At 38.4% G+C, this 25276-nt stretch overlaps 1 protein-coding gene across 12 annotated transcripts in view; it reads right to left on the bottom strand.

The window, feature by feature from the left end:
• The window catches only part of SCML2 (Scm polycomb group protein like 2), a 71754-nt gene that overhangs the window by 15939 nt on the left and 30539 nt on the right, over positions 1-25276 (bottom strand). For all 12 annotated transcript variants that reach the window (XM_056328666.1, XM_056328663.1, XM_056328664.1 and 9 more), the window contains 5 exons: positions 21959-22047; positions 20287-20530; positions 7137-7387; positions 2161-2296; positions 73-276 (listed from right to left, as the gene is read on the bottom strand). In XM_056328666.1, the coding sequence (XP_056184641.1) occupies positions 73-276; positions 2161-2296; positions 7137-7387; positions 20287-20530; positions 21959-22047 (924 nt within the window). The remainder of the gene's footprint in view (positions 1-72; positions 277-2160; positions 2297-7136; positions 7388-20286; positions 20531-21958; positions 22048-25276) is intronic.

The following is a 25276-nucleotide window of genomic DNA, read 5'->3' as shown; positions in this document are numbered from 1 at the left end:
TACTTCAGTTCTGCCCTACCTCAAATTTGCAACCAAGTGAAGAAACAGAAAAAACAAATCATCTTCACATACCAGTTATCATTTCCCCTCCATGATGGCCAGATCTCAGAAATCCAAAGACTGTTTTGGATTGATAGGCACAATCCACACAAGCCTGTACAGCCTGCTGAAGTACCACATTGACAGGACCTGGTCCAAAGTGATCTGGAAGCTGCTGAACCTTCTTCTTATCCAGGTGAGGCCCAGAATTTCCATGCTTGTTGACATAAACACACACTGAAAAAGAAGAAGCCATGTTTACTGCCAGGGAAAAAAAGACATGTTTCCAAGCTAGAACTGCAAACTGTCTTCATAGTTTTTAAATTTTGAGGAAAAGATTTACTGATCAACTCAAGAAGCTGAACACACATATATACTTTCAGAGCATGCAAAAAGTGCTCTGTCTTCTGTTCTCATGCCTGAGTCCTAAACCCACTTCTTTCTGGTCTCTAAAGCCCTTCTACATCTCACTAATGTAACAAAGCTGTCATAATCTGTGCTTACCTTTTAATTTGACTAATCTCTGTTCATACACTAGTTCTAATAAAGGAGAAATTTCTGGCAGGTACTCTAAACTACGATGCCATGGTTCTTAAAAGCTGGCCTTACCAAGTTACTGCCCTAATTCTGCTCCTGTTTGAGAAGCTGCAACAAAGTCAACCCTATGGTATACACCTACCACTGATGCTCAGTTCTGAAGCACACATATAACGCTAACTTGTGCATGTGTAATGGCTACTGAAGGTCTGTACTTTCAGAAGCCCCAAATCACTCATGTATGATTTCCACACTGCAACTTGGCCTTCTCTGCTAAATAAAATTAACATATTTCTCTAAAAAAACTGTAAGGTGGTTTAAAGCTTAGCACAAAACAATCAAATAGAACTTTTGAAATTACTTTTTATAGAGACTATGCAAAACTGTCTTTCAAAAGGAATGGCGAGGCAGAAAAAGCATGGGAAAAAGCCCTAAGTGAAGATTTTTTCCTTTTTGGCCTTGGCTGTCACAGGACCAGGAATGCACCCAAGACATTATCACAGCTTCATGAAAAAATGTGTCCCTGTGGTAATTAAGCAGACAATCTAAGCATTCTGTTATACAAAAGACTGCCATAATTTCTGAACTATGGTATTATTTGGGCTTAGTTAAAACTCTGTCGTTAAAAATGAAATATTTCTGTAAGGTTTTTAATGATCTTATGTCTTCATGCATATCTGCTTACTCTCTGATGTCTGCAAGCTGAAAGAACCTACTTGTACAAATAAAGATACAAATCAGCAAAAACAGTTTTCATGGCATCTTCAGCCTGGCCTCAGCGACAACTGCCTCTTTACAGGTTTATTTTCCTAGGAAACATACATATTTTCCTGTCATCCATGACTGAAGTTGGGTGTGAGAAGAGCCTGACAACTTCTATTGTTAATACAGGTTTTAAATGTAAAAAACACCCCAAACAAAATTATCATAATTTATGGAGTTTTTAGAAAGTTCTGAGATTTCAGTTGACAACAAACAACTTGCTTCACTACAGGGTTACAAGTTCTTCAATGAGTTAGTTCATGTACTAGCTTACTTTTCTTTCGCCAAACCCTTCCAAGACACATTTCATTATATATCAAAACCAAGCAAACATAAGAGGAAGGAGGAATGTATTTCCTCTGATTGCCTTCACTTCATTTAAACAGTCCGAGTTGTTTCTTTTAATGTAAGGCTATACAGAGATAAAATCTCCATTTTGTTATATTATAGTACAGCCTGCACGATATCAGACTATCATATGGGGTTTTAGCTACATCTATTCCCATTTCATACATTAAGGAGTGGGACAGACATGAAAGAGCTGTACAATTTCCTTCTTCAGGCAGGAACAACTGCCAGGTCTAGCAGATCTATCAAAAGCCCCTGTGCTCCAGCACTTCCTGCTATAACGCAGGCATCAAAATACTAGTTCTGCAAAGTAACACTAGCACCTGCAAGTATATTTAAAAAATAAGGTAGCTGGATAATGACTTACAGTAATAAGTTTGCAGCACATTTTCCATAAAATGACACTGCTAGTTTGCTTGAAATGGAAGCCATTTCACACTAAAAATGTAATTATTTTTTTTCTTTTCCTTTTACCTGTGGATATAACTGCTGCAGTTGCACCAGTCAAACCAATTCCACTTTTAAGTATCTGTGTAGTGCCACTGTCCCCCTCAGGAGAAGAATGAGGAGAAGGAGATGCAGGAGTCAGTTGTTCCAGTAAGACTTTTTTCTGTTTAGAGGAAAAAAAAAAAAAAAAAGAAAAAAGAGAAGTCAAAATGTTTAATGTTGTTTAGGGAGTCTGCAAATCCTTTTTTGCTATCAGTTACCATCTTACTGAATATGTGGGGTTTCTTATTACAAAATTAATACACACAGCAGAGAAGATATTGTCCAGGAAAGGAAGACCAGAAACTGTCAGTTTGCATTTACAGCTACTTAAGTAAAGCAGTGGAAGAAAAAGGACTTAAAAAAAGAACCCACCTCTATCTAAAGAGTAGGAAAAGAATGAGCTTTATATATCAATTCACAATGTTTCTAAATCCTAGGAAGCACAGAAGAGGTGTTTTAGATTATTTTCCTGTCCATACCTTCCCAATCATCTGGGTTTATCACAACTCAAATCAATTAGTTGGGCTGTGTATTTATTCCCATATAAAATTTGAGTCACATTTAGGTGTCAACTTTACAGTGTACCCAGATATTCCCTCAGCTCGTTTCAAAGAGGCTGAAATTCTCAAGTAATCACTTTCAGGAATTGGTGCTTTACACAAAATATCAAATAAACGAGTAGTTACAATCCAGTTACATGGCTTGCCAAAACCTTTTCCTTTCCCAGGTCAGACTTACTTGCAGCTTATTATACAACAGACAACCAGAGTTCTCAGCACAGATTTAGAAATTGGTCAGTGTGCTTTACCTTCCGCCTGAGAAAGGGAGAGTTTTCTTGCAATTTGGTTTGGACTGGGTTTTAGAAAAGAGACATGAACAAGGAAGGCATTTCTAATGTGCTTTGACATGCTATGAAAATATATGGAAATAAAAGAAATAATGAATTGAAGAAAAGTTCATCACCTCTCCCTTCACCATTTATTCTTGCATGAGAACAGATTACATTCTCATTTTCTTACCTATCAAAAAAATTTAGGAATATAAGAGATTACCCAAGGTCTTGGCACTGCTGAAGGCAGCAGTGACTTGGCTACTCATATGGTAAGGATATACTGCAAAAATTGATCTATAGTGAAGTGAAAATTCAGTCAAGTTGCTAAGGGAAGCTAAGCCCTCTTCCACTTAGCAGTATTCATCCTTCACACTTTTAGAAGCAGCATATTTTCCAAATAATATATTAAAAAACATGTTGAAAGCAAACAAAACATACAACTTCTTAACAGTTAAGCAGTGCTTAACTTCTTGACAACACCTATGAAGAATAAATTAACTTTCTTCTGAAATACAAGGCACTTCTAAGAAAATTTCTGTGCCCCTTTCCAGTTCAGAGAAAATAGGCGTGGCTGGAGAAACTACTTGACAATATGGCACTGCATGGAATCATCATGAACCTAAGGAGCAGACTGCCAAGGCTACTGCGAATGAGACGAGGTGGCTCAGGTCAGACACCGAACCAAGCTGTGATGTATTACTTGTCAGGAATTGCCTATGTATCTTAACGTTGGGTGACAGAAAGGTCTCCATCCTTAATACAGAGAGCAAAAATGCACTTGGGAAGACTCAGCTTTTGATCGGAAGTCTGACATTCCTGAAGGCCCCTCTAAAGCAGGGACTTTTTTTTTTTTTTTTGGGGTGGGCACAGTTGCCTGTCACTGCACTACAAAAATATGGGTGGTCAAGTTGAAGGGAAAGAGGAAATGGGAGAAATGGAAATACAAAAACAAAAAGACAAACACTAAACTGTAAGGCACCCTCCACACCCACACTCACACATCAGTGTGGTGAGGCTACCCAGCCATCTTCTACCTTCTCCTTCAGAAGCAAGAAGGAGCACCTATTTTAGAGATACATCGTGTTATGCTCAGCTGAGGTTCTCATTTTGCAACCCCAAACTGAAGAGCAGCAAATTGCGATCCCAAAGCCATGTTGTTTCACAAGGCAGCCCATGTTCCCAGCAGGACTCAGCACATTTGCTTGGTCAGGGTGTCCTGGCTGGCCCCTGCCAGCTGGGAGGGCATGCCAGCTCTGTTTGCCCACATAAAGCAATGCTCACAGTCTGGCACCACATGGCCAACTTCACAGGCTTTACCCTGATGCTTAAAATTCTCTTCTTGTGGGGTCGAATTTAGGGCTATGATCCACACTTAGACAAGGCACCTCTTCAAGAAATTCTGGAAGGATGTATTTGCATTGTTATGCAAAGTATACTTTAAAAATAATGAAAGAGATACAAAGAGATTTCTTCTCCATTATGACACAGTAAAACATACAGTGCAAACTGGGGGAGACAAACAGAAAACAAAACCCAACATGCATCTCATGCTTACAGAGAAGCTTAGAAAACTTAGAAAACTAGAAAAATAAAGGAGAAAAATGACAACGGCTCAACATTCCCACTGTATAACAGAAGTTAATACCTGCACAATGATAAACAATGCAACGTAACAAACATAAAAGGGCAAGGAAAGTCAAACAGCTCTACAGAGTATCAGGCATTGACCAATCTCCCTAAATACACAGGTTTTGAACTACCACAAAGCCAGCTCACACTTGAAGCACAATTACTTAGCCTGAAATCTGAAGGGTTTTTCTGGATCAGTATTGGAAAAGAGAGAGGAAAAAAAAAAAGGCACTTTCAAATCTCTAGGCGCATACCACTTGCATTATATTTGCATATGTATTGTGAGGTATATAGGCTCTATGGCACTCCATGTCAGATATACCCTGTGTGTGCAGAACTCCCACAAAGCCCCATTTCTTCTTTTTACCCTCATGGTAACAGGTGTAACAGTCCAATGAAGACCTTGCAATAAGATCTTAGCAATTTAACCATGTACCAAAGCAATAACAACCTCCCGTGGATTCTCAAAAGGAGCTTGTTTTTTTTGAGTTTTTAATGCAAAACTTGATGTAGTAAAACTCCCAAGTTAGATTTATCAAACATAGATTCTGCAAAACCTAACTTTGAGTTGCCTGGTCCCACAGGAGAAATCAGGAGTGAGTAGAGGTACTTCAGATTCACTGCCTCAAGACATGGAGTGTCAGCAGTAACCCCCATTACCAAATCAAATCCCCACAAGCACCTCACACAGATCAGGTGCCAAATGCAGTGCTCCAAGCAGACACTTTCAGACACCCAGTGTTTAAAGCCCAGAAGCCTCCTCTAAGGGTGACATACCTCTAACTATTCTTTCAAAGGATATGCAAAGCCTCTCAATTTCTTTTTCATCAAACACGGAGGACAAAACTCTTACATGAAAGTGTGCATCCTGCCATACCTGAGTACATCCTGAAGATATGAAAGTCCTGTGTTCGGTGCTCTCCTTTAAAGACCCCCAAAGACTTACAGAGAATACCCCATCCACAAGCTGTGTCTGGATGGGAGCACCTTTATCCCCTTAATCTGTGTCTCTGTGCACTTCTATACACCAAGCAAGAAATAAAGCTGGAGACCACTTGTATCAGTAGCCTACCAGTCTGGATGCCCAACTGGAAGGGGCAGGCAGCAGAGGAGACAGTGCTTGCCTTTCAATTTCTGGTTCCCAGAATAATTTCTTACTTTGTGGTCAACATTTCAACAAAGTGCCTGCTTCCAGTTTTGTGCTAGAGCCTTCTGGGTATACTCCAACAATGTTATTTCCCTAGCACTTTACACTGATCAGCACTATCACTGAAGGGAGAAGTCCCCCTGTGCCATGACTTCACCCCTTCCCTCATACCACTAGCAATAGATCCCATAGCCCAGTGATCCAGACTGGAGGAGAAACCCCCCCAAACTTCAACTTTTTGAAACTTGAGGGTGAAGGAAAAAAAAACCCAACAAACCCCAGAGAAAACAGTGCCTCCTACTCTCCCATTGGTGCTAATGCAAAGGATGAGGAGCACAGGGACAGACAACTTGTCTGGGGAAAGACACTGCAGGATTGCTACTCCTGACAGCCTGCAGTGGGTGAGCCAGCCTCAGAAAATAGATTTTACTTCCACAGCAATTCAAATTGCCTTAAATCTGCCCTGCTGTGATCCTATCCTTCTCTGCAGCAGCCACAGCACTTGTGCTTTTTTGGGGTGGAGCAGACACAGAAAGAAGTAAGAGGGATGGATGCTGGGTTAGCTGTCTGGCAGTTCAGCTCCTCGAACTAGCTTGCTCTGGGATTGTTTACCCACCAGTGGTGGCATCATGAGGGAGTGGGAAGAGGGGGGTTTACAGCAGTGCCAATTCATACCTGATCTAACAGCTCCAGAGGAGCTGAAGCTAGAGGCAGCTGCCAATACTCCAGGTCTGACTCAGCTTGGCAGGGAGAAAAAGCAGAAAGGCATCATGGCTTTCAGACCAGGACAGAATTAGGCCCACACCTGCAGAAATGTATTGCCTGGAAAGAAGCTTCCTGCATCATGCCAGTACCTCAAGGATTAGGGTGTATCTAACAGATTTCGTTCGGCAAATCCAGACGTATGCTTAAAATGCCTAAACTCTGCAACAAAGCCCTCACTGTTCCTAAGCCTTTGTTTCTAAACATGAAACAGAAAAAAAAAAAGAAAAAAAAAACAACACCAAAACCGCAAACTATACATATGGTTCAGTAACAAAATAACCCAGACTAAAAAGCCTAAAGGCTTCCCTGGCTTATGCAATTTCACTGGAAATAGCTGTCCCAGAATAGTATTCTTCAACATCAACAACTCACCCATAAATAAATCAGTAATCTTGTTCTGGAATAAAATAATCCACAGAAGTTTATACTGAAATATTCCAGAATATTTATTCTAGACTTTTTCTTGTAATCAGTTGCTGAAAACAGTAAAGCCCTGAAGGCTGAAGACAGAAAATTAAATAATAATTTAAAAAAAAATCTCACTACGAAATTTTGCAACATAAAATAAAGTAGTAGATAAGAACTAACCTTTTTTCCAGGTTTTAAACTTTTTTTCCTTGTTTTAAGATTTTCAGTATGAGAGGTGCTTTTTGTCAGGGGAATGTTTTTAGGAGACCTGCCCTTCTTGGGAACTGCAGACTGTCCAGGGGGTTTGCCCCGACCTGGTTTCCTGCCCCGTTGCGCTGGTACTGGAGCAGATTTCTGTGGAGACTGCATTGAACGCCGGGTCACTTTGGAAGGGGAAGATTGGATTTTTGCACTGCTCTTTGTAATGGAAACTGAAGAAAAACAAAAACAAAAGGGAAGGGGGGGAAAACCTCAAAATGAACGATGGAAAGCAACTTTTCTAACAAAGGCTTAAAAAAAAAAAAAAAAGTAGTGCACAATTTACATGGTAAAATAAATATACTGGATATTTTGAACTTAAGTGGTTGGCATGAAACTATGTAACTTCATTAAAGCCAAAGAGAACTCTTCATAATCGATTTTTAAGAGGGGCTTTCCTAAGAGAAAAACATTCAAATGAAAATTAAAAAAAGAATCCACTCACCTTATAAATGCTTCCCATAATTTAATTACAATAAGATATTTCTAAAGTGCCATTCATCAAGAAGGCCTTCAAAATACTTCACAAATTATACAGCCCATAATACATCTGTTCTCCTCTAAGAGCAGTTTTCACAATTACAAGACATGTCAACTACATCTAGGGAGCTACAAACCAATTTTAAGTAGCAAAGAAAATCCCCCCACTGAAAAGGAGAAACCAATGATAGGCAAAGTATCATTGATGAGCATTTGTCCGAGATGCCAGTTTAGAAAGTTAAGTTCACATATAACTATACCTAGATTTTTCTACCTGGAGCCATCCAGATATAACATTTTATTTGGAAGAAGGACTTCCAAAAGTCAAACACAAAGTATTTTTTTTATGCATTCTTAACACTGAAGTGCTTCTCTGTTGAATATCCCATCCCAAAACAAAATTGATCCAGTATGTATATGATCTGACTGTTTTATAACGTGGTGTGAAGCTGCAAGATGTTACCAGATTTCATTGAACAGAACTTTCTAGTCAGCAATGTTTTCCAACCAATTCACTCTTCCCTGAAGTAATAATGATAATTTTATTTTAACAACCTGTTTTGCAATGGACAGTTTAGAACACCAGAAGGATGCCAAACAGAACCTAAAGATAAGGATGTATCTTCAATGTCCTGCATCCTTCAATGAAAAGATGGACCACACCATGCTACAGTAGCATCTGTATCCAACAAAAAGCAATTACTAAGTCCAAAACTCCAATAAATATTCTGTTTTGTTGGTGTGATTGCTGGCAGGTAGACAGATGCATAAATTGTGGAAAAGGTAAGCAGAAGATGAAAATGGGAGATTTTGTGACTTCAAACCACCCTTGTGAGCGGTGTGGGAAAGGCACATGCAACATATATGAAATAATTTGAAGGCTTTACACTAAAATTAGATGGCTTTCTAGTATAGCACTGCCCCTACCACAGCCTTTTACATCTCACTGATGAAACTCTTGTGATTCACCCTAACCTTAGATACTACGAACTAAATGTGACACAGCTTAGAAGCATTAAAAGTTAGGGTTCAAATGGGCTTTGACTATGCCAGTCATCGGTGTCTGAATCAAAGTGCTACTACAGACTTAAAGTGGAGTGTAAGGGGCTGCTACTATTTAATTTCCTGGATCTTTGTGAATTTGGAATATTTCTTCTCCTAAAATACTACGATGTTGAGGCTTACTGGTAAGCATATAAAACATGAAATAAAACACAAAGATACATTTGAAATGAGATCTTGAGAGACGAACATACTTAAAGGTAGAGTAACAGTTTTAATGTCTAGCTCTATGAGTGATATTTACCTTAACAGTCCAGCACCTAGCTTTACAACTGTTACTTTAGCTCTGAATTTTTATTCAGGAATTAACTGTTATTAAGTATTTGCAATAGAAAATGTCACAGTAAGATGAAATACACACTGCAAACTGACTTCTTATAAAATACAAGTACTACTGACACACATTTTTAAAGCTGCAGAAACATTTACATACATTGCTATTTGTCTGATTCAGTTACTAATCTAATACTCCTAAATGGCAGTTCAGAACAAGTCTCTTCATTATGGCTGCTTGCAATCCTAATACATCAAATACAGACATGATATCCCTTGGTATTTGAAAAGGACCACCTTCTGGATGTGCAAAGTGATCACTTCCCTTTTATTTATGTATGCTGAAACTTATTTTCATGTGCAATGACAACTTAAAATAAAATGAACAGAACTTTAACCAAATGCTGGCATAGCATTACTTTTATGTCTCTGAATTGCTGAATGACATCTTGCATTAAGCTGTACATCTGGAAAGCAAAACACTATCAACTGTATGCTGTACAATACAGCTCTACATACTGCATCCTGTATTATGCTTACACCAATGTAAAATGCAGCTATTTTTTTATTTATTTTGCCACACAACTAACTATATATTTAACGAAACAATCATGACCTCATAAAGAAATGTTCTTTCACAAATTCTTTGTGCCTCTGCCTACGCTGAAATCTAGCAAATGCATTTCTACTCTCACACAGTAAAGACACAGCTAAGGTTAAATACACAGCTAATTGCAATGTCAACAGGTTCTAGGAGCACAGGTATGAGTGTTGGGATACTGGGCAATCCCTACTCCCTTACAGAAGGACATTTACTGGACAAAGAGCAACAATGCAAACAGCTCCAATCACAGGCTGCCCTCTTGAACCACACACACCAAGTACACTTATGTCACCATCTTCCTACCTGTATACGCCAGAGGACCAAATATTAGCAGCATTAACCATTAAGGGGAGGGTCAGGTCCCATTTGGTATTTTTCCTTCTGCCTAGGGCTGAAGCTGCTCTTTTCAATAGGCAGGACTGCAACAAAGCCCATGCTGCCTGGGCAGGCTCCTGGAGATAGCAGCAAATGAGGAGACTGCTATTTGCATTTGTTGATTTAAGAGAGGATGGGGGGAGCGCAAGGGAGTGGGAGACTGCTAAAGTAATTCCCATATTGTCTGCAGGCTGTATTGACAGTGATCATCAGTCACCTGCTCATACTTCCTTCACCCGGGCCTTCAGAAGGAGACCAAAGGTTACACTGGGTCACAGGATCTGGAGGGAAATGAAAAGACATGCAAAATGGAGCTGCCAACCCACTGCATCTGTAGACAGAGTTATCCCCACTAGGCCACATGTTCCAAAAACTAAGACATTTTAATAGTCTCATGAGAACTTGTTAAAATATAACGATGAAGAGAATAGAGAGAAAAAATGCCAAGCTCTGCTTGCAATTACTGCAGTATTTAGCTGGGATATTTACAACCAAAAAAGCACATTTGCCTTTTCAGGATGCTGCTTTGCATCACAAAGGCCTTCTCATTTGCACAAACAAAATCAAGCATTTGTGTCATGTTGCTCTTCCACACAAATATCCACTGCTCCAGCTTCAGGAACAGGATGCATTGCATGGCACTCTTGTTTACACCCAAAAACTGTACTGGCATCCTTAATAACTGAAGAGCACAGATTACACTACACAAACACACTTTAACATAGTAATGTTAGCAACGGCATTGCTAATGTTTAATGCAGTTAAACACCATTTTCAAAGTTCAGAGCTCTAGTTATACTGTCACATTAATGAGGGCTATAGGTGACTACCTCTATGCAACACACAAACGGCTTTCATACTTTCAATTATTGCTTATTCAGAACATTCTCATTTTCCCCCCAAACTGTTCCGTGAGAATTCCAATACCCACAAACTTTGTATCCAACACATGTAAGAGAAACCCCAAATCCAGTACATTGGAACTCACAGCCTAAAGATGCTTTGCCACAACTCAGTCCTGGTTCGAACTAGCAGATCCACTGGAGTCAAACAAGCTCATTTGCATGAGAAGGACATGAAAGCTTAGACAGCCAAATTCTGCTTGTAGAAGCAGAAAAACTGCCCAGACACATGCAGAACTGCAAAATTTGACCCCAGAATGTTATCCCTGATATCTCTTGCCAGAATAAGTCAGATATTTAAGACAACTGTGAAATCTGAAGCCACTGAAACCTCCAGCGCTTGGGAAGGGGATGGGACAAGATGACAGCTCAAAAGCCTGAATTCTCATGCAATTCTAATTAGTAAAATACCCTCAGATAATCCACAGTGACGGTTTAGCTCCATATTTTTACAGAAAGTGAGGGAAAAGAGGTTCAGATTTTTAATATTTAAACATTAGAAATCTACATTCAGGTAGTGTTACAGAGCAGCAATTACAAGACAAGACTTTAAAACGCTTTTACTTTTTAGTGAAATTACATGCAGCAAGGTAGAGACCGATTTTGCCATACATTTTGTGAACACAGCATTGCTACCTTAGGTGAAGGTGCCAATTAGGACAGTAAAAACAGTAATCCAGTGTTTAAACCAGCATTGCTTTCAAGACAGAAACAATTCTAATTGTATGTCAGTATTGTTCCTATGCTCCCACTGAGACACAAGCCAAATGTTCTTCTGAGAATAAAAAAACCTGGCTGTTCTCTCACCTACAGATAAAAAAAAGAGGCTAAGAGATTTAGCAACCTACCCTAAATCCATGTGAGTATTCCACAGCAGAAGTAATGGAAACTTACCTCCTGACTTTTAGCCTGGGATTTTAACTGTAAAATTCACTTTCCTTAATACAGTAAGTTATTATCATGATAGTTTTGACAACTGGCAAAGGAGGTGGAAAAGATTAGCAATTTTTCAAAACAGCTTACTGCCAAGGATTATAAAAATTTATGCCCTTATGTCTCAATTGAACAAGAAAGCCATACAAAAGCGTAAATATCTGTAATACATGCCACCTCTTTCTATCTGTGTTTGGATTACTTCCGATTAAGAGGTAGCTGCAAGATCCTAATTGATATGTTGCTATGATACAAAATCAGTTGTAAGTCATCGTTTTGCCATCTAAAAAGCAACATTGCATTTGGAAGCTTCAATATCAACCTTGGCAAGACATGGACGTTACGGCTTACAATTTTCTTCTTTCTAGGTTTTAGTTTCTGCTACCAGTACAACAGAAGGGAAAAAGGAGGAAAGAAAAAAGGAAAGGAAAGGAAAAGAAGTCTCTTGCTACCTTCTGTGAAAAACCCTAGCCTTCCTTTCACAGCCCTGAAAGGTGAAATGGAGGGCTCCAAGCAACATAAGACCAAACCAGAGGAAAGGAAAGCATTGCTTTGCTAGTGACTTCCCCAGGCAGCGCTGTAGCACCACCTTTGGTCCGTCACCCCACCCCAGCCTCCCACATTTTGTTTCAAGAGCTAGGCAAGACAGCACTTATGGAACAGACCTGTGAAAATACTAGTTATGCTCCATCAAAACCCACTGCTAACCAAACTAGCGTGCATTACTTCCAAAAAATCTACTTTTAATAGCTCAGCTGGAGCAGGGGGTGTGAGGGAGTGCAGGGTACAAGCAAAACAAAAGAAAGACTCCTTGGAAGATCTCTCCAGTTAATCTCAAGAAGTGTGAAAAGCCAGCTTCTAAGTCTCACCCTTCAACAAAGCATTCCTTTTGCAAATTAACTAAATTAACTGTATTTTGTTGATAAGCTGAGAAGGAAGAGAGCAAGTAATTACCCAATAAACTATCAAAGCAGCACAAACTTGAGTTAACTTAAGATGATTTAGGTGTGCTAATGATGAATCTGTCAATAAGCCTGGCAAAGCCTAGCTCTACACATCAGGTAAGAGTTTTAACACGCCGATTCTTCGCCCCACCATTACTGATTCTGACCAGGTTTTGCCATCATTTTTCCCCAAATAGCATCAGCAGGATGAAAGGAGGGGCCAAAATGAAACAACAAAATGCAACAAGCTTCAGGGGAAGAAAAAAAAGAAACAAAGAGCATGGGTAGTGCAATGCCACAATTTGTTTCATCTTGATATCTGAATGACAGAACCCATATTCTTAACATAGCTTATAAGTACTAACCACGTATTTCAAAAAAATCCACTCAATCCCATCCACTAGTTGGGCAACACAACTACTGTTGGTATTAGTATACACAAGACCTGAAAAAGAGCAAATAAAAAAAAATTTCTCCATGTAACAGTTAAAAATACATGTGTTGCAGTACTTCTAATTCAAAAGAAAATTACAACTACCTTATAAATAAACATGGTAAGATGGTGAGGAAACCAGACTTACAGTAAGGTCACAGCTCTGGGAAAGGCAAAACCTTTATTTTTTCTTAAGTGATTACTGCCCTGTAGCAGCACCATCCAGGCCTTGCTGCAAGATGCCAAGAAACATTAATACCAAATAAAAAAAGCTTAACATGTGAGAGAATGTGGCAAACCAGATTTTAGCCTGAAGCACTCGAGGAGTTTTTCATGTACAATTCTGAAGACAGCATAAATCTGCTTACTGTACGTGCCTGATTTAACTACTGTGACCTGCTCATGAAAAGACGCTGGCTGTACTGAGAGAAAAATGAAACCTTCAGCAGTAAGAAATTGTACCATTTACCAACATTTGGTTTTTTCTTTGATGAAACTTAAGAATAACCATGCTTATCTGATTTTTTTTTTTGGCTACTTTAAGCAACGCGGAGTCTTTTCACAGATCTAACTGTAGCTCCATCTAAAGTTTCAATACTTCTTTTGTTTCACCTGCAAACATATGAGTAGTACTTATGTTTATATTGATGTTGCACATTTGTGTACAGTTCAGCTGAAAATACAGCACAGCTATTTTGACATAATTTCATTCTCAGTAACAGAGAAGTGCATCTCCAGTATCTAGCTTGGAAAAATCTGCACAAAGTAAGCATTGAGAGCACGCTGAAAATTAAATAGAACTAAACTAAGAAATCATAAAACAGAAAAATGAGATACTTTTTAATCTCTGCTTGAGCCTGTTACTCTTATTGTTGCAGACGGCTTTTGAAGGAGACCTTTAACATCATAGGCTGATTAGCGTAATGAAAGAAGATTGCTCTCACCGACAACAAATGCACTGAATTGGGAGAAGAGCAATGAGGGGACACACAATGTGGAAGGGGTGAGAGACAGAGGACAAGGACGGAAGGAAGGACGGATGGAAGGCAAGCCACCAAGGATAAAAGCTACAGTGTACCACTGTTTTTATGGAGATTACTACAATATCTTCCTTTGGTTACCCAAATTCTCTCCTGTACAGCGCAGACAGCAGTTCCTCCTTCGTGAGTTCTTGTATCACCTTTATCCATCAAAGATCCAGCTTCATAAGACTGTGGGGATCAAGGATATACAGAAACTGATCCCTCTCCAGACGCTGTTCACATCCAAATGGTAGATACTATTTTATACTGAAATCAATCTTTGCAGGTGAAACTACTTATTTCCCACATGGCTTGTCACCAGTTGTTCTTTTGTTTTCTCTCTTTTATGGAAAAGGTTGTACTTCTATTATAAATAAAAAGGTGGGTTGCCTGAGTAACTACCATTTACATGTAATGACTAAACAGTAAAATGAATTTATATAGAAAAGGCAAACGGAAACTGCTCTGACAATATTCAGTCATCTGCCATCTACTTCAATCATAAGCCTCAGATACGACTAGCTACAGTGCAATACAAGAATATTCTTAGGCATAGTAACAGCTTTATATTATTCAATTGAGTAAAATAAAAATTACAATCTATGGTGATTAAACAGAAAAGCATAATATGTTTGGCCTGGAAAAAGAGTTAATAGAAAAACATCCAAAAGATATCAAACTTTAAAAGCCTTTTTAAAGCATATCAAAAGCAGTGCAGAAGTTATATGGACCCAACAAATGGTCAAATTTCAGAATGAACAAATGTGGAAGATAACACTACAGCAACAAGATTAAATGGGGTTTTTGTGTTCATACTCACTCAAGGAAACTCATCCCATCAGTTCCCATATCAGAACTTCTCCTCACAGGGATTTGAAACAAGCGCCCTGACATGAAGTACCAGTGGGAGAGGTCAGGAAACAGAGATAAAACAAGCAGTAAAGAGATGGCAGGACATATAGCACTTAGGAGTTTTAAGGAATTGAAAAAATGGAACGTCTAACCTACCGATGGTACTGTGCAAGTTTGCGCTTAAAACTGCCTCAAGTTCAGAGGCTTAAAAAGGTGGTTAATGTGATGCCAACAGTTTAGCCAGCAAGGTATGGACAGGACAGCTTATGTTTGTACTGGCCAAACGGCTAAAAGCACTTGTACAGAACAGAGGTAATGAACCCAAAGATAAATACAACGTATTGGGAGAGAGCCAATCATAGCTTTTGTAGAGAAAAGTCACATTTTGCAAATGTATTATTGATCTTTTTTTTAAAGGAGTCAATAAGCAAGCAGATAATGGAAAGTCAATTGATGTAGTCTCTGGATTTGCACTTGTCAAGATCTCACACCACGATCTTTTAAAAAAGTCCTTAGCTGGCAATGGATATGAGGGAAGATACTCATGATCATTCTAAAGAATTTCTTGGAAAATACCAAATGGTGGCCAGGAATAAACACGTTTCCACAGTCAAGAGAAGACTCTAGAAAATCCTGATGAGATCTCTGCTTGGGCTTGTGCCATTCAGTTCATATATGATCTAGGACAAGAGTAAAGCATAAGATGGCAACAACTGCTGAACAATTACTTGAGTCAGTAAATATGTATAAAAAGATCTTGCAACCAGTAGAGCAAGTAAAAGATTAAATTCAATGTCAAGCTAGATCCTGTGATCAATGATGGGCTATTAGCTGATGTATACAAAAATGACATCTTAGCATTAAAATAAGTATTTCTATGACAGTATTAATTCACTACTCAATAGTAGTCCAAAAATCCCAAATCCAATTCATAAATAACTACAGAAAGAACAGAAAATAAAACAGAAACCACCACTATGCCACTAAGCCTTAAATACCTCATGCACTTCTGTTTCCAGTTGCTCAAAAATGCCAGAGCTGAAATGGAAACTGTACAAAAGAACAAGGGTGATCACAGGAATTAAACTATGTAAAAATAAAAAACAAACCAGAACAGGATTTTAGAAGTTTGAAATACAAACAGGTGAGGGAAGCTAGAACAGAGGTCTAGAAAATTGTGATGAAAAATTGAGAAGGCAATTAGGGAATGACTATTTACTGTCTCTTCCTGTACAAGTACTGGAAGTACAAGAAGCTATTTTAGTACAAGAACACAAGGGCACAAGTGAAACTACCAGAAAGAAAAAGGATATCTCCTTTTCCACAGAATATATACTCAAGTACACAATTCCTTAACTACAGGATGTTTTAGGTGCTAAAAGTTCAGATGGATCCAAAATCTAACTGAACAAAATAGATCAAGCTCCTGCAGGAGGTACTCAAAAGCATTATTTTGGGCTTGGGTGGTGCTGGGTTGTAGACGGCCAGATATTAGGAATACTTCTGCAAACCTCTCTCCTATGTGCTTATGCTTTTCTTCAGACATCTTTCAACCACCGCTGGAGAAAGCCTGCTTGAGCAGATGGTCCTTCAGACTGATCCAGCATAGACATTATCATGTCAACTTTTTTCACCAGCTATAGTTCACAATTATGTTCCTGAGTGACAAGTAATCTCTAAAAGCACTTAAGTGACTGAGGAGCCAACTGAGAGCTTACGGGTCAGTATCAAAGCAAGGGCAGGGACAGGTGACATTATACTGGGAGTCTGCTATAGGCCACCCAACCTGGAAGACCGGGCAGATGAGGCCCACTATAGACAAGACAGGAGCAGTCTCACATTCACATGCCTTGGTCCTCATGGGGTACTTCAACCACCCCGGTATCTGTTGGAGGGACAGCATAGCAGGGCATAAGCAATCCAGGAGGTTCCTGGAACGTGATGATAACAGCTTCCTTCTCCAAGTGTTCTATGGTTCTATGACCAAAAGACACAGAATATTAACCTTGGGCCAGAAGGCCAAGCCAACATCAAGCACTGTTGTCAAACCATACCTAACATAAATTACTTCTATCAGAGTATTTCTAAGAAAATGAGCTACAATATTAGCTAACTGAACACTATATCGCACACCACTGTACACATACCCTGACACCCAGCCAGGTCCACTTAAGTCACACCATCTAATAAGGACCAGAGACAAAACATCAACATGAAAATTAAGAATGCTAAAAACAGTTTCTCCGAAAGAACTTTTCACCTATCCTCTCCATTTTATCTGCTATTAATTGCATCTTAGTTCCTGACCTTATGTGTCTAAAGCAGTTAGACAGATAGTGAGTTACAGAAGGAAAGGCTATAAAGACTAAACATTCCACATAATCTGGTCTGAATACATTCATCCACATCTAAGAAGCCTGTGTTTAAACTGTTCTTAAAAACATTCCATGACAGAGGTCCTACATTCTCTCCAGGCATCCTAAACTGCTAAGATAGTAAACTGCTGAAATAAAATCTTGCCTGCCATCTTCTCTCCCTTACTGCATTTCATGTCTCTTTCAAAAGGTTAAATCAGACCCCAAAATATAAGTCTCAAGGCAGGGAATTGTTGTCCTAGGTATGGATGAAATTTAAAGCATCCTTTATCATTTTCATACTTGGATTGCAGGATATTGGTTTTGCTTGTCCCCTAAAATCTGAGGGAGTGTGTTCCCCCCCACCCCAGTCCTTTAACTAATGATTAAACACATTTAAATGCTTTCAGGAGAGGTAGTTAGAAGAATCAAGAATACTTCTCATTAGATTCACTCTGAAATTTAAGCCACACTCAGTCAATTATTTTCACTTTCTATTGCAGAAATTCAAGGCACAAATACTAAATTAACCTACAGGAAAAAAAGTCCAGGCCAGAATAATACTGTAATATTTCAAGCGAATCCCTACAACACAGTATCTGTCATACATTTCTTCCTTAACAGGAGTAGTCAATGTTAATGTGACTTAATGAAGAATCCTGACAACATCATCATATTTCTGAATTGAAATGACTTGATTACACTTTACATCTTAATAAAGGACTATCATTACAGTGCTTTAATGGCTCAAAAGCTATAAAGTAACAGTGAAAAACATAACCTGAGAGCAAAAAATATTTCATCTAGCTATGTCAATTTGACTTGTATGTGTATGACATGCACAAACACCACAAAAAATAAGCACATGAAGCAAAATTCGAAGAACAAATTCTTCATGCTCTGAACAGGGGAAGAAGGAGCATATGCAATTTTAATAAAACTGCAGTTAACTTTGGGCTCACTTGTAGATTTAAAAACAACAAAACCCCCAGTCTGCACCTCTCTGCACTCTGTTTCTACCACACGTCCAAAATTCTCAGTTTTGACTACAAGTCTGTAAGACCCTTGCTTCAAGTTTTATTAATGCCTAGCATTATTGTTTTGCATAACAAAGCAATGGAATCCATAAAAGTACCTGGGAAGGTATTTCAAGTATTCAGCAAATTTGAACATAGGCAAGAATATTGTTTTATTACATATTCCAGTTGTTCAGGTAATCAACTTTACTAACTAATTGTTAAACAACTCTTTGATCTCTATCAAGCCCTAATCAGGCAAGAAAAATTCTGTATGTATTATCTCAAAATATTGCTGGTTTTCCAGCTGGAAAACTGGAGTAGACTAAACAATTTAATAATACATCTTTCCAGAAGATGCAATTGGACTCAGCCACCTAAACTGTCACAAAAATATCTTCTAAAATTTTAATTTTACGCCACTTATTTAGACAATCTCTTTTGTACAAAGCCATTTTATTTCACCACAATTAATGTAATTAACTTACCATAATAACACATCTCATCATGATTTCTCGAGACAAGGTCAACCTTCTGAAGAAGCTGAGACAGTTTCCAGGTTGGGAGCACAGAAACATTAAGACTGAGGTCAGCTTGGTACCTATTAGATGCCTTCTGATCAAATGCAGATTGCCCTCACCTGCCTTCCCCCTGCAGGTTTGTACTGGCAGGTCATCCCGGATCTGCCAGTACAGCTACACGCAGAGTTGCTCCCTTGCTAAAATCCACCAAAACAGACTAAACTACATTACAGGTACTATGACCACTGGCAGTAACTGTAGACAGTAAATACAGACAGGCAGATGAGGGCAAAGATGCAGAGGTACACTTAACTCAATTTCATTTAGATTTTCCATATGGTTCTCGACCTGCTGGCAAGAGATTGAGAAAAACAATGGGGATGGAGAGGGCAGTAAACATGACTGATTTCTTGCCTTCTTGCTTCTGTTCATTTAGTAGTTCCAGTGAGAGTTCTGTGATACTGGTCTGCTAGTTCCTTGCTCACCTAACACCAGCTGTGAAAATGCTCACCATAAGAACAATTATTCTGGTCCACGATATTAAAGTAATTAACTAAAATATGGTACCCCTTTTTAAAAACCTCTCTTTCTGTCAAATTTGAAAGGAATGGAAGAACTCAAACAGCTTGAGAGAAAAAATGCCTTATAGTACAGAAACATGACAAGAGGTCCCTAGAGTAGCAGAGGGGTTGCATTCAGGGATACCCTTCTTTATGCCATTTCCCTTCTTCCTAAGGTAGATAGCTGTGTATTATAAAGCACAGTGGCCATTAGTTAAAGGGGCTCTGTAACTCTATGTACAAACCTCCTTAAAGGCATGAGGATGATAACGCATTCAGAATAGGCAGCTTCAAGACAGAATTTTTTGAGTATGAAGGAAGAAACACTAAATATATAGTTTAAACTTGCAATCATCACAGAGGCAAAGACTACGTTCTTAAAGTGCTGCTGGAGCCAATATATTAGTATCATTAAACAGCAGCAGTTAACTAACTAGAATACAAACAGCAAAATCTTGTTTGAGTCCCAGATTCTTCATAAGCACACAAAAAATAAAGATTATCAAAAGCCCTCCTAACAGTATTAAATCAAACATGTTCTCAGAGTTACTATGAACAAAATTGTTTCCCAAAAACTACCCTATTAGCTTTAAACTTCATAAAGAAAATTTAACAACATTTCATCCTCATCAGCTACTCACAAATCAAATCTTCAGTCTTATCTGCATACAGCCAGCTGGTTTTTACAATTCTGCTGTAATTGAGGGGGAAATAATTAAGCAATATTATTAGTCCTCTTACCATTGTTCCCTGGTGGTTGTAATGCATCTCCTGTCAAGCTACACCATCCAACGGGGAAAATATCTCGAGAATCACATCTGCACCAATAGTCAAATGCTCCTCTCCAGCCATCAAATGTAACAAAAACTTCATCTCCTTTAACATCTCCAATGGTTGCTGGGCAAATCAAGTATGGGTTTTTTCTATCTATAGCTTCAAGTTTCATTCCAACTTTAAAGCAGTTTGGCACAGGTTTTGGTGGTTCCTACAAAAGTAAAGAGTAGTAGAATATTTGTATTTCTATGGCCTCTTAAAAATAAAAAAACAAACCTCTATTTATCTTCAAATCCTTACTTCTTACACCCACTACTCTCAAAAAGTTATAGTAGACATTCAAGGACACCTACTCATATTTCAAATTTGGTTTTGCTCTTCTGTGCTATAAAAAATCCAGATTCTGTTCCCAAAAACACAGCTGGGATAATTAGCAAAATTCTCCATGACAGAAAGACCCTGCTAGAAGTATTTACATAAGCAGTAGGTTGCACCCCATACATTATGTCGGAGCAGCAAGACAGCAAAGACACTAAAATGAAATTATTACATGCTAATAAAGAAGAGAAGGTTTGCAGGGAATGGATATTTCTGGGGACTGATAACTGCCTGGTAAAAGCTTCACCTCTCAATTAATCCATGAAAAATTCATTAGCATTGGACATTATTTACAGGCCTCTGTTAACTCAGTTGGCCTGAGACCAATTCCAAGTGGACAAAAGAAAAACAAAAATCAAGTCAATGTGACCAGCATAAGTGTACCCCCACAGCAGGAGTTGTGACCTGATGGAACGTGAATTACCACCTCAGTCTCAGGAGCCTCATTACCCAAAAGCCACCTCAAACATGCTGGTAGGCTAGCACTGGGAAGCGAGGCTCATCACGCCTCAGGAAATTTATATAATCTTACATAAAAAGAAAGTATATAATTATATAAAGTTAACACGCAAGCAATGTAATTGCAGGTCTGAACCCAAGTGTTTGATTTGCTGACATACTTGTCAGTGTCACTCTCAGTATCAAAAATGAAGTCACTCAATGTGACAGCAGGGTTTTACCACCTCGACAAAAAAATGAATCAACTAGTCATTTTAATATTACTGTTAGTTTTGTATAATTTTCCATGTTTTACACTAACTTACTGAAGAGACATGTTTAAAAAACTGAAGAGCTTTTTCTGCTGTTTTCAACTACTTTCTCACTACATTTAAATTATGACTATGTGCCCAATGAAAACATTTAATAGAAGCACCACTGTATTCCAATGACTCTTATTCCCCATTAATTTTTTTTTTACTCCTGTGCGCAATCACATTAATATGGTGCTATTAAGAAATACGATATACGTAGTATCTTAAATCTACAAGACACAAAAAATGAGCTAACACGATTTTTCTAAATAATACACCATACTTTGAAGTCTCAGCTCAGGAAAAGAGATGCCTATCTCAATGGAGTAGAAGCAGATCACTTCCTGTCCAGCTTTGTAGCTTGCCAATCCAGTTCAAAGTAATTTCAAATAATAGTCTTGCCTTCCCGTGCTGCAGACAACAGAGTAACATCTTGGAATCCTCATTAAAAAATGTAGCTATGGACCAATTGATCAAAACTTGTTTACTAGCAGTCCCTTTCTTCTTACCTTCTTAAAGAATGCTGCAGGTGCCATTTCAGCTCCATTGAGAGTTCTTAAGAGAAACATTGGCCAAGAAGATGCATTCATCTGGAACCCTGAGTAACAAACAAACAAATAGCTCTACTTTCAATATGTAAAATAAAATAGGAGGATATAAAGTCTATTTTACTAACACCTCATTCCTTCTGTTTTGGACTGGGCCAAAATGAAAGTAGCCAAGAAGGAAGAAACAGGGTTGCTGCCAGTGCAGAAAGCTATTCGATGCATTTCCATTCTGAGTGATTTGCCTGCAGAATCACTCACCATAATTTGTGATATTACAGATAAACATCTAGGACTTAATGACACGCCAGTTCTAGTACTGGAGATCATAAGGTTGTCCCACATGATCTCTGGTCCAGTGAAACTTGCCCAGCACAAGCATCTGGCTTACTTTTCATGTCTGTTTTTTGCTCTCATTCTAAAATAACGTCCTCCACTCCAGCTCCTCTCATTTATTGAGAAGATACCTTTTTATTTTCAAGACACTTTTAATTCTTTCACCAGACCACAGACAAAAGAAAATCATTTCTTCTCCCTTCCACATCAAATAAAACAAAAAAATAAATAGCCTTACAAACCAAGGAACATATATGAGGGAAAAACAAAAATACAATTATTTTAATAAATGCATGTATCATATTCAAAAACATAAACAGGAAAATGTTTCCACTTTAATATTCTTCATTAACAAGTGAATAAAAAGCACAAATGATAATCAAATTTGTTTAGATGAACTACCCTATTCAAGCAGAACAAAGGTTTGGCTGAAAACATTCTCGTTCCAGATAATCTTCCCTTACGATCAACTACTTTCCAGTTAAATTAAAAAAAAAAAAAAAAAATCCCTCTCATTTTGCTTTCTGTGCTTTCCAGATGGATGTTTCAAAGTAATGAGTAAGATAACAGACATAGTGGACATTTTTTCTGTGTCTTTAGTAGTTATATGTCTGGCACAGTTCTACAGAAAAACAGACATAATACAGCAAATTGGAAATTTTTCCACAAAGCAAATAGTACCAGAATCTGCCAGGAACTGATGAGTTCTCTCATAACTGAGCCTCAACAATTCAACTCAAAAAATGTAACTAGAAAGGTGCAACATATCTGCAATTCTTGATCCTTTTAATCATTAAGTTATCTAAGATTGGATTATATGCTATAATGGTTCTTTATTAGTAGCTTTAAGCTATCTTCAGTTGAATAAACAGTTTTCAGGTTTTAAGTATCTATGCAACACCTAAATGAATACAAAGCTCCTATTTGATAAATGGTGTCAATCTGAGGACTGCTGAGCTCATTGATTATCAGTCCTGGTCTGACACCAGTCTTTACACAACCTAAACACATGTGGTTACTGAAACACAATATTCCTAACCAGCCAGCCCAGAAGAGACATATACGCAAAACAAAGAAATGACAACTAAACAACAGTTTCTATTAACTTCATTTGGCCTTTAAGTTGTTCTGGTAAAGCCAGAGAAAATGTTATCTTCAACAGAATTTGTTGAGAACATTAAGCTCTCAACAACAGAGAAGCTCACCTATGAAAAACAGAGGCTGAAACAGGAACCCGTTGCTACATTAATCACTTTCTCAAAACCCTTATGCAACATGCATAATTAAACCTATGTAAAAATCAGGTAGGAGGGGCTATTTTAGCTTGTTATTATGATAGAAGCGGAACATTAGTATCCAGAAGGTTCCCTACTACTCAGAAAAAAAAAATTAAAAATCAGTTGCTTAAATGTCTAACAGGAGGTAATTATACACCCAATTAGCTCCCAGCTTTGCCCAGGAACAGGATGCTGTAAAACTGCCAAAAAGGCTTTTTCAAAAATTTATCTAGGTATGCCAGAACGTTTGATTGCTGGAACTTAGCCTATCTCTAGAAAAATCTAGGGCTGGAAGGACAAAATAATGGCACTCACATTCTTTTCTGAATAACCAGCAATTGTTCTGAGGGCAGGTAAACTTACATGCTGGGGTGCAGGGAAACAGCTTTAGGTGCTGCACTACAAGCAGCCTGAACAAATAGGAGTAAGAAACAGCACCCAAAGAAGAAGGCATCAACCTTTACTGACAATCATGGAAAGTTTATCTTCTTAATGCATCAACTGCCCCCATTATACATAACCAGAGCTGTTTTATTCAGACTGGTTTAGAAACACCTTTTAAAAAAGCATTAAGCTCCTGAACTGAAGCCATATATTTAACATTGATGAAGGTGCCGCTGAAGGAACAGGTATACTCTTCTCTGTTACAGCCCTCTTGCATACTGGTATCACTGCATTCATTTTACAAGGTTATACCAAGAACTTCAGAGAGGTTAAACTGAGTAACTTAAAAAAAAAAATAAAAATCAGAATCTTTTCCCCCCAGGTCAAGACTATCCAGTGCTTTCATTCAAAACCTCTATATATCCACAGGAAAGAACGAAAAAAGCCCTTCTGGGCTCAAACCACATCTATCTATCCCAAATAATATTCTTCTAGACTGGCACCCTGGTTGCACAGCTTTCCTTGTGTTTCTAAAGCAGCACAACAGCACAAAAGAATCTACCCTTATAATCTATGTGAAGTGCCTTAACAGTTACATCAATTGCTCCTGTGTCTGTCTGCCTCTCTACAAGCAAATCAGGTTTCATGCTGTAGTGAAGTGATACTTTTCACTTCATCTTTCAAACAGAAGAACTGAAAGTGGTTAACAAATTGGAATGACAAGTTTTTTCAGATGCTACTAAGAGAAAGCATACCTATGTTCACCAAACCTCTAATGAGAAATCTGTAAGTTACTGATAACCCCAAACCAGAAGCAGGTTCATAACGATACAATGGGAAACTAGCAGTAACCAGTTCTGCTTACAGTTTGTTTTTTATATTAAGAACATTATTTCTTGCGTCTTCTAAAAATTACAGAAGATAACAGGAAACAGGGGAGGGGGTGTTGCTGCTGTGGAGGTTTTAAGATAGATTTTTATCATTTTTTTCCTCCTTTTTAAAAGCAGACCTATTTTCAGACTAATGTGAAAACTGTGTTTCTTTAAAGATTTCCACACCTAGAAGTTTCCCTACAACAAATATCACAGAATCATAGAATGGTTTGGGTTGGAAGGGACCTTAAGGATCATTAGTTCCAACCCCCCCTGCCCTGGGCAGGGACACCTTCCACTAGACCAGGTTGCTCAAAGCCCCATCCAGCCTGGCCTTGAACGCTTTCAGGGATGGGGCATCCACAGCTTCTCTGGGCAGCCTGTTCCAGTGCCTGACCACCCTCACTGTGAAG

Source organism: Falco biarmicus, chromosome 2, assembly GCF_023638135.1.
Source record: "Falco biarmicus isolate bFalBia1 chromosome 2, bFalBia1.pri, whole genome shotgun sequence".
Lineage (NCBI taxonomy): Eukaryota > Metazoa > Chordata > Aves > Falconiformes > Falconidae > Falco > Falco biarmicus.
The sequence above is the reverse complement of the archived record's forward strand: the minus strand, read 5'-3'. Positions and strand labels throughout refer to the sequence as shown.